General features: G+C 42.2%; 1 protein-coding gene across 3 annotated transcripts in view; it reads right to left on the bottom strand.

The window, feature by feature from the left end:
- Nucleotides 1-5,683: 5,683 nt before the first annotated feature.
- RAD18 (RAD18 E3 ubiquitin protein ligase) overlaps nt 5,684-10,922 on the bottom strand; it is a 182,116-nt gene continuing 176,877 nt past the window's right edge. For all 3 annotated transcript variants that reach the window (XM_054977684.1, XM_054977685.1, XM_054977687.1), the window contains one exon: nt 5,684-6,041. In XM_054977684.1, coding sequence (XP_054833659.1) covers nt 5,942-6,041 — 100 coding nt within the window. In that variant the 3' untranslated portion in view covers nt 5,684-5,941. The remainder of the gene's footprint in view (nt 6,042-10,922) is intronic.

Genomic DNA, 10,922 nt, shown 5'->3' with positions numbered 1-10,922 from the left:
CCCATGCAATGTAGAAGGGTGACTGCCCTCCACAGCTGCAGCCCTGCCCCCAAAGCCTGGCGGAGCACTGGATACCAACTACATTGGCAACCAATCACCTCCCCTGTAAGCAGCAGTCATAACCTTTCCTGGGCACCCAATCACCGCCCTCCCAGCCCAAAGAACCCCAGCCAACACATCCTAAATTCAGTTGTTAGGGCATACAGCACAGGACTTTGTCCCAGAGCTCTCTGCCATGTAGACTTAGAGCATGCATCACTGAACCTTGGTGTCAGGAACAGCACAGAGAGCACAGTTAGCACTGGGGGGGGCACTTGTCACTAACACCCAAGGGGGAGAGCAGTCCAAACAGCGTGGCTAATATGTCTTATTGCAGAACCCTAAGAGGTCATCATCAGAGGCCCAGGTGAAAGGGGCAACAACACACTGCAACCAGATTAACTTCCAGGGAAATGTCCCTGGGAGAGCTGTGGGGGGGGGGCGGGAATGCTTGCAGCCCTGCCCTGGACTGTTAGCGCAGTTCCTTGCTCAGGCGGGAGACAGGGCAAAACTGTGGTTCAGGGTGCCTGACAGCTATCCCACTATTGGTGTGGATACACTGACTGGCCAGGCAGCACAGGGACACATTCTTTTGCAAGATACGAGCTTTATGAAGCAATACTGGATAGAGTAGTTGCAGAACACTTCCTCACAGGTTGAGTGTCATTTGAATGGCAAAAAACAGGTACCTCAAAGGGGACCCTTGGCAAATGCAGCATGGGCTGATGAGTGGTCCAAGGAGTGTGTGTGGCTGCTCTGAGAAAGGGGGGGGGTCGCTGAGCCCCACAGTTTCCCACAGCATGGCAAGCATCTGATAAGCCACACAGCTTGTCAGTGCAGGGATGGGAAGCCCATGATGGGTGCAAGGGAGTTGCTTCCATGGCTGCAGTGGGGGGCGGTGGTGCATGGAGGGACCACAACGATGGATTTCTGGGTTAGCCCATAAACTAAGCCACCCTATTCCTTCACTTGCTGTTTGCAGGGACAAAACATCAGCTCCAGGGCTTTTTCCTGCCCCTCTGCTTTCCCCATGTAGCCAAGCACCCCTGACCAGAAGCCCTGGCCATGCTTATCCCAATACCTTTTCACTGATCTAGACTTCCCTATGCAATATTTTCTGCCTGGCCCCATATGGCTGGTGGTGACGTTGCAGATTCATTGAGGTGCATAATGCCTGCTGACACACCCCCTTTAAATCTCCCCTCTTGGACCAACAGGTAGGATGCTGGCCTTGGGTGTGGCGGGCTGAGAGTTCGAGGCTGGCCTCTGTCTTCCTTGTTTTACTTTTTGAGGGAAGGAGGTGTTTATCTTGGAGCAGGGATGGCTCCATGAAGGCAGCCCTTTTGGTGCTGGTCAGGCCCTTGCTGGGGAAGGGGTGAGCATCCTGTCTGGTGCACAGGTGCCCTTCCCCATACTTCTGTAGAGCTTTTGCTGAGTCTTCCTTCCCTATCCTGCTGGAACTCTGTGGGAGGGAGGAGTGGGAATGGCATCAAGGGGCAGTGGCCAGATCACCCACAGGGGTGACACTGCCTGATTGTCAGAATGTTGCCAGGTAGCTATGATAGATTAGAACCTATGTCATTAGGGGAAAGGATCACTTCATACTGATTGGAAACATCCACCTCTAATCAAAGTTACCCAGGCACTTAAGTGATTGGCTTCCACAAATTACATATTCAAATTATATATTCAAAACAACTAGTTGGGCTGGAATTCATTAAAGCTGCACTGATGTGCTATCACTTGCTCTGAACCTTCTTTGGCTTCAAATCCAAATTGATGAATTCTGTAAATGGTTTTATAATTCATGTTTAGTCACTTGAGGTGTAGCCAATCATTCCAAAACATATATCTAAAGTGTCCACCATTCTTTGAAAATCCACTGCTGCAATACAACAATCATTAAATTTGTGACACGGATGTTTTAGCAACTACAGAATTTTGTCTGTTCAAGAACAATGCTGAACCATCCTAGGAAAAACATGTTTCCTTTTATATAGTTCTCATAATAAATCCTCAAATGGATTTTTGAACTAGGATTAAACATTATTATTTATTAACAAAATTTTTACTTCTCCTTTTTGCCCCTTTAGGGCCACCAAGGCAGATAACAGATAAAACACACAATTAAAACAAAAACTAAAAAATATATTTAAAAACACAGAAAAACAATAATTAAAACATATGGCAGGAAGCAGGGATCACTGAGAAAACACCGGTTGAAACAAAAAAAGACTTCACCTGCTGGTGGGAGGCAATAACAGAAGGGAAAAGACGAGTCTCCTTGAGGAGAAAGTTCCACAGTTTTTGTGCTATGATTGAGAAAGTCCTTTCCCACGTTGCCACCTGTCTACTCTCGGAAGGCCAGGACACCTGAAGCAGGGCCTCAGAAGAGCACCATAGAAATCAGGTGGGCTTGTCGTGTGATAGCTTCTGATACGGAAAATCAGCAAAAATTCCACTGTTCTTGTATCTTTAGATTACATCCCTTACAAGTTGTACATCGGCCAGGAAAAGATCACCCAAATCAGATATGCTTGAGATACACACACACACAAACACACTTGCATATGCACACATACACGAGGAAGGTTGTGACTCAAATGACTGAAGAGTAATGTATCACAATCACCCGGAAAAAGATTTCACTTGTATATAAAAAGTAAATTTCAAAAACAAGGATGTTTGTTTTCATGACATTTTATTAGAATGTAAGCTATCCAGGCATACATTGCATTAGAAAAATAAACCTGCAAAGTGGTCTAATACCAGAATATACAAAATAAATGGTAAAAAACCCCCAAAAACATTGGGTTGGCCCATCCAGTTTTCTCACTCAATCTCACCTTATTATGTTACTTATCAAACTGCCTGACCCAGTATATTCCACTGTGCCAGCTAAATTTTGTAGACCAGTTTTACCTAACCAGGGTCAGGAGTTCTATGAGAAATTGTGGAATAAATAAATTTTTTGAAATACCTACCTTGAAAAATACCAAATATCTCTCTCGAAATATCACAGTTATTAAGGTTATATTTAATTGTATTGTGTCTGTATTCATTTCATATTGTTACAGAGCATTGACAATACAAATTACAACAATCTAGTAGTAACTGAATTGTGTTCCCTGCCTTCAACTTTCTTTGGCCTATAAATATTTTCATAGGTGGGTGTTCCTCAGGATTTGAAAAATTAATTTAAGGATTCCTCCATGGAAAAAAGGTTGGGAAATACTGCTGTAGACAGTGCTTTCTTGGGGTTTTTTTTTCATGGTGGACCCAGTCTTTTGGAATGGCTTGCCAGAATGGATGAAGAGGGCTACATTTCTCCTGCTACATTTAGGAAGGCACCTAGGGTGGTCATATTGCAGACGGCATTCGGTGGAGGGTAAATTGTCTCAGCAGATTTGGCTCTGCTCATTCTATTCCTGTGTTTGTTGAGCCTGTTTGTTTTAATTTTTGTTTTAAATCTGGAATGTTTTTAAATTTCTAACCTGTATATTTTAATTTTGTTAACTGGACTATTATAATTAATGCCCTTGCAGCTAAGTTGCTGCGTTATTCATTGTCATGAGTCTGAGGAGATAATGCAAGACAAAAATGTTTAAATAAATAATAAGAATACTTAATTTATATACCACTCTTCAGGACAACTTAACACCCACTCAGAGCAGTTTACAAATTATGTTATTATTATCCCCACAACAATCACCCTGTGATGTGGGCAGGGCTGAGAGAGCTCTGGAAGTGCTGTGACTGATCCAAGGTCACCCTGCTGGCTTCAAGTGGAGGAGTGGGGAATCAAACATGGTTCTCCAAATCAAATCCTCTTCCTTTATACAGTCCCTACCCATGGCTTTTGTCCATGAAGATGCCATGAATTCTATCATAGCCGTTTTAGTGGTCAAAGGGGTCCGCCTCTTCCCTTTTACAGCAGTGCATAAGTTGGTTTTCACATAGCTCTGATTTGTTTTGTTGCTTTCACTGCTAGTATGTTTTATAAAATTAAAAAGTTGATCAATTATGTCATTTAAAACAAATTCTTTTAATCAACCAAAGAAAGAGGACAATTCGGTATTTAAACCAAGATGCTAAGCGATTTCATTAGAAAAGGTCTTGATTGGATTAAAAAGTGATGTCAGATGATTCAAGCAATGCAAGTTTGCAGACTCAACACTAGCGAATATGGTTTGCTATTAATATTAGTTCGGATTTCCACTGGTGCACAAAGGAACCATTTTGAGTTCTAGACAGCTGCGTTTTGGAATGTGATACCACCATGGTCAAAAAAATCATGGAGGACAGGTCTGCAGGGGTGAAACTGCCTCCCACCCCAACTGAAAACTGACCCATTTTCTTTAGCAGAATTGCTTATGCTACATAGCCAGATATTGGTTCAAGAAAGGCCTCCTTTCTCATCTATGGAACTGAAAAATGGTTACCCTTGATTGGATCTTGCCCTGGATATTCCCTTGAATTTCACTCTTCTTGAAAAAAAAAGTTATTAAGATTCTTAATTTGTTCTTTGATTCAACTAAATATTGTTTCAAGTACTTGCAATATTTTCAATATAGCAAAGAGTCCAGTAGCACCTTTAAGACTAACCAACTTTATTGTAACATAAGCTTTCAAGAGCCACAGCTCTTTTCATTCCATGCATCTGACAAAGAAAGCTAAAGTTGGTTAGTCTTAAAGGTGCTACTGGACTCTTTGCTATTTTGCTACTGCAGACTAACATGGCTAACTCCTCTGGATCTATGACCATGAAAAGCACAGTATTTTCAATGTTCGCCTTAAGTAAAAAAGGATTTTAATTTCTGTAGCAATTTTCTGTAGAAAAAATCATTGATTTTATAAATGTGAGGTTATAAACACATGGTAATTTTTTGAAATGATAGCAAGTACAGTCTAATAAATACAGTCTTTCTACATTTAACTGATCACCAGGGTAGCAGATAAGGTTGCCAGGCCATGTCTGGCAATTGGTGGGAGTCTAGGGGGCAGGAATGCTGTCAGTGATGGTGTGACCTCACTTTTGGGGAAAGCCGAGAAAAGCCATCAGTCCTTTCTAGGAATCTCTGGAAACTCTACGGTACTTCTAAATAAAGGATTAATTCCTAGAGAGGACTGCTATCACTTCAGGACTGTTCCCAGAAGAGATGTCGCATCATCACCAACAGCAATTTTTAAAAATCTCTCCTGCCAAACGCTGGAGAGCCAGCGGGCAACTGCCACTGGGGGCGGGACATCTCCTCCTGCCCCCAGCAAGCATATGGCAACTCTGGCAGCAGGGTTTGCTACCCCAAAATTCAGGATAACTTAATACGAAGAGAAATTCCAACAAAAAGGCAGGAAGCAAGTAGTCTGGAACTCCTGTTTACGCCAATCAGATCCTCAGGTTTATGATGTTTGTACTTACCACTATATAAAATCAACTATTTTAAATCAAGTATTTTAATGTTCCTTATGAATTATGGTTCTCTTCTCCATAAGCACAAAAATCATCCCAATTAATATGATCCAAAAGAGGATGGTAGTGACCAGAAGCAAGCACAGGTGTAAAGCAGGAGTGAAAATTACTTAGCTGACGGGTATGCATTCTTTAACACTAAAAGCCACCAATACTTTATGAAAGCCTCTTTAATGAAAAGTGAAATATCTAAACAATACAGACATAAGTTTGTTTCAAAACTTTAAACAATTAAAGATAAACAGTTACAGCTGTCAACTCTTTTACAAGTGGTGTTAACAGAATACAGTTCCAAGAAAACGTGATTACGACTAGAGGGTTTATTGCCAGAAATTCTGGGGGAAGTAAGGATATTTTAGTAATTTTCATGGTACCATATCAAGACTATTGAACTAAGTTTCAACAGAATGAGAGATATTTACATTTGTTTTGCTACTTCTTTCTTCGCTTACTCTTGGACATTAATGAGCTGTCGTTGCTTCTACAGCCTCTTGATTTTTGCTTGGCCATTCTCACATCTGGAAAAATGTTGCTATAAGAAAAAAGAGAAAGAGAACATATAACAAAAGTAGAATGTAGCGGAAATGGATGCTTCTGTGAAGAGCTGTGAGTCACTAAGGCTTCTTTGTAAAGATCAAAAGAGGGTTTTTTTCCTTCAGTCTACATCTTATCTTAGCTATGTTATGAGCAAAGACAGATTAAAATAGGGCAGAATTCACATAGCTAAAGGTCAGAAAGAACCACTCAGATCCTTTAATCTGGCTGCCTGTATACTAAAGCCTAGGCAGTTATTACAAAAAACAAGGCCACTTACTTAGGTTTAGCTAAAGCACATTCCGTCCCGATCTCAAGACTGTTAGGGAGAATTCAGCAACCCCTTTGTCTCTGAGGTTAAGCCCTAAAGAGATCACTTTGTACACATTCTTTAACGCTGAATTTGTTACATGACGCCCCAGGCAAACCATCTTGACTAGCGCAGAAGAGAAACAACAGCAGTGAATCGATCATTGAAATGGTGAGATTGTACTAATGTGAGGCACAGTAATTTATGAGTCCTACTGTGCTTGTTGGAGTCATGTACCCAGAATGTATCCTTTGGCTACGCCAAGACAGGATCAAGAAGGGTAACTGAGATCAAATGACCAAGTGTAGATTTGAACAAAGAAGTCTTGAATGATATAAACCAATAACCTAATCTTATGCTGCACCATTCCAAACATTCATAGCACACTCTCTCTTTATATATATGAATGAAAGAGAGATGAAAATCTAGAGTTGCTTTCTATCTATCTTCTACAACAGATAATGAGAGTTATAGTGCATAGCAGTCATACCATACAATGACTGGGGAGAGTCTGGTTCAATTCCCCTCTAAGCCATGATGCTTAGTCATAGTAGCCCAATCTACCTCATGAGGTCACTGTGAAAGAAAATAGGAGTGGAGACCTGTCTACTACATTGCCCTTAGACAGACACGCAATGCACCACCCAGATGCAAAATAACAAAGCAGACAAAAACGATAGGATCCAAAATCATAAAAACACGAGAATTCATTTTTTTAAAAAACCTGAATGGGTAAGAAAACCATTAAATTATGCAGAAATGGAAACATTCACTGTTTTAACGAGGTCTGGATCCACTAACTACCTTAAAGACCAACTAGATTTCCAAAGTACGAGTTTTCGGGAGTCAAAGCTCTTAGTCTGATATGAGGAGTGGAAAAAATTAGGCATCTTTATTTTTTACTTCTTGTTTTCCATTCCTCATATCTGACAAAGGGACCTTTGACTCTCGAAAGCTCATACCTTGGAAATCTAATTAGTCTTTAAGATGCTATTGGACCGGGATCTTGCTCTTCAACTGCAGATCAAGATGGCTACTGACCTGTGTTAATGAGGATCAAGGGTGGACAAGCATGGAAACAAGATGTAACAGATAAATTGGTCTACCTTTGGAGTTATTGGAATAAGGAGAGGGGATTTGAATCTGGATTTACCAGATCTAGTTCAGCACTCTAAACAGTACACCCCCTAACTTAAATGTAGTCAAATTAGCGTAAGAGCATGATGCAGTGTGTGTGTAATTAGATAACTCTGGATCTATAGACTGACACCAACTCAGGCTACTTTCACACCACTAATATCTGGAGGTATATGGACAATGGAGAGTACTTTTATGTAAACTCAAAGTCTAGCACTTGATACTTTTGAGCATTATATTTTTAAGGACTGCTTTATGCAAACAGTGCCTCACATCATTTAGAGCACCTAAGGCAATCCAATGAGAACAAGTTTCCTCAGGTCCAAATATATACATGGGACTGGAAGCAAAATCTATCTGCATAGAAACGGAGCATTTTCATCCTGTGCTAGAGGCCAATGTCTATGAAATGTGTGCTGTTGGTTCTTGAAAAAACACGTTAGTGGACTGGCAATTTATTTTTTAATAAAAAATTGTTGAATAAAAAGGAAGTTGTATATAGAAATGTACAAAGTCATATAGGTGTTATTAAATTCAATTCACCATCCTAGTCAAAATAGCATTCCATTTAGCAACCATATCTAACTATTTACCAAGCAAAATACAGGTAATGTGCTTTGGTTACCATGCAACCAAAAATACTCAAGAATTTGTTTTAAATGCTATAACCTCTGCAAGGTTAGTCTTTACTAGTAGACTGCCATTTTAAATCTTCATTGTTACAAGCTAGTTTCAAGGTTTCTAACGTCATTGTTTGAGTGCCATCTCAATTCTACTAACAAAGACTATGCCAGACTGCATCACATCAAATGAGCACATGAAGCACTAACACTATGCATAATCTCAGCAGGAAAGTATTCCTAAGTGGTCTCTAATTCCTTGTATGTGATTCAATTGCACAGCACTCATTAAAACAGGCAACAAAATATTGGAGAGCAAATCTAGTAATCCTCAATTTAATAAGGTATTTCTCCAAGCCAGAGCTTCAACATTATCTTACCATTTAATTCTTCGTATTGCCAAATTATTAGAAGAAACTGGAAGCCTAGAAGCGTAGCTTTGCTATTCATGCAAAGTATTGGGAGCTGAAATATAAACTGCACAATGCTTTTCTGCATATATTACACCTATCCACAAAACCTACATACATTATCCAACTAAAATCAGTTTAACTCACTAGGAATTGATGTATTGTCGAAGGCTTTCACGGCCAGAGAACGATGGTTGTTGTGGGTTTTCCGGGCTGTATTGCTGTGGTCTTGGCATTGTAGTTCCTGACGTTTCGCCAGCAGCTGTGGCTGGCATCTTCAGAGGTGTAGCACCAAAAGACAGAGATCTCTCAGTGTCACGAGACACTGACACTGAGAGATCTCTGTCTTTTGGTGCTACACCTCTGAAGATGCCAGCCACAGCTGCTGGCGAAACATCAGGAACTACAATGCCAAGACCACGGCAATACAGCCCGGAAAACCCACAACAACCATCACTAGGAATTGTTTCACTGGACCCAGGAAACTCCAAATGTCAGGGCAAAAAGGAGGGGACTGTTTACCTCAGCTGAAGATCTAGCTACTAATGCTAGTCACTTTTCTTATGTTCACAATACTGCTAAGAGTTTTGGGGTACATGGCAGCATGATAAGCTTATTATTATTAGGTAAAGGTAGTCCCTTTTGCAAGCACTGTACCATTACTGACCCATGGGGGGATGCTGCATCATGATTTTTTTTGGCAGACTTTTTGTTACAGGGTGGTTTGCCATTGCCTTCCCCAGTCATCTACACTTTTCCCCCAGGAAACTGGGTACTCATTTTACTGACCTCGGAAGGATGGAAGGCTGAGTCAACCCTGAGCCAGCTATTTGAACCCAGCTTCCGCCAGGATCAAATTCAGGTTGTGAGGAGCTTCGGCTGCAGTACTGCAACTTACCATTCTGCGCCATGGGGCTCACTATATTATTATTAGAACTGAATAGGGGTGTGCAGTTCGGGTTTTGGAAACCCGAAAAAACCCCGAATCACCCCGATTTGGGTTGATTCGGGGAAACCCGAATCGATTTGGGAAACCTGAATCGATTTGGGTTTTCCGAATCGCCATAACCCGAATCGATTCGGGTTGATTCGGATTGATTCGGGTTTTTCAATGGGAAAATGCCTCCATCTTCCCGGACGCCTGGGGGAGGCATTTTCCCACCGAATCAAGCCACAATTGGTAGGGACCTTCCTCTAACTCCTCTCTAACAACCCCCCAAGTTTCAGACCGATTGGACTTTGGGGGGCCATGTTATGGCCCCCCAAACCAGGTCCCCCCATCTTCGCCTAAGAAAGGGAAAAGTGAGCGTCTTTTTAGCTTGCTGCTGCTAATCTTCATTATTTCCTATGGGGAAAAAATGAAGAGGCAGGCTTCCTTTGCCAGGGGTGGCATTTTGCATGCAAAATGCCCCCCAACCCTCAGGGGCCCTTCTCCCACCTCTACTCCCACCCCCCACCAAGGCTCAGCCTGCTCCCACTTGGGGGGGGGCATTTCATGGCCTCCCCAAGTAGGTGCTCTTTTCTCTACTACTTACAGCTGGGGGAGGCTTGTCTTGCCAGGGGTGGCATTTTGCATGCAAAATGCCCCCCAACCCTCAGGGGCCCTTCTCCCACCTCTACTCCCACCCTCCACCAAGGCTCAGCCAGCTCCCACTTGGGGGGGCATTTCATGGCCTCCCCAAGTAGGTGCTCTCAGCCCCCAAAGCCACCCCCTACAGCCCCACACAAACCCAATTCCCCCCAGCTGCCACACACAGACCCAGATCCCCACATTAGCCCCTCACAGACCCAAATCCACCCCCAGCAGCCCCACACCCATAACCCCAGGAATAAGCTTGCCAGCCCTCTCCCTTTGTTCCCTATGCTGGGAACTTCTAAACTCTCTTTCCCTGGGCAATTCTGCACAGCCCAGGGGTGCTACAATGGTGGGCACACTTCTGAGTGCCAGCTGGTCCCTGTGAAAGAGCACCTGAACCACAGACACCCTCCCTCAAATTCCCCCACCACCTACAGAGATGGCTGGCCAGCCAGCCCCATTGTTCCCTATGATGGGAACCAACTGCACAACAAAGAATAAAACACGAACAACACAAAATAAAGTTTTTAAAAATTATTTTCTCCCTTTCAAAGTACAAGTAGGCAAAGCGTTATGACACATTACACCAGCAGTCCCCCACACAGAAAAATAACACAACTCACTTAACATCAGAGAATCACAAAAGCACAATTCCTGTCAAAAACACTTTATTTCTTGAACAGCTTTAGGTTACACAGTAGGGGGGGCACACCAAAGGGCATGGCAGCAGTATCTTACACAAAAATAACACAACTCACTTCACATTAAAGAATCACCCCAAAAAAATTGCTGTCAAAAGCACTTTATTTCTTTAACTGCTTTAGGT

The sequence above is a fragment of the Eublepharis macularius genome, chromosome 4 (assembly GCF_028583425.1).
Source record: "Eublepharis macularius isolate TG4126 chromosome 4, MPM_Emac_v1.0, whole genome shotgun sequence".
Taxonomy (NCBI): Eukaryota; Metazoa; Chordata; class Lepidosauria; order Squamata; family Eublepharidae; genus Eublepharis; species Eublepharis macularius.
Note: the sequence above shows the minus strand (reverse complement) of the source record. Positions and strands in the feature narration are given on the sequence as shown.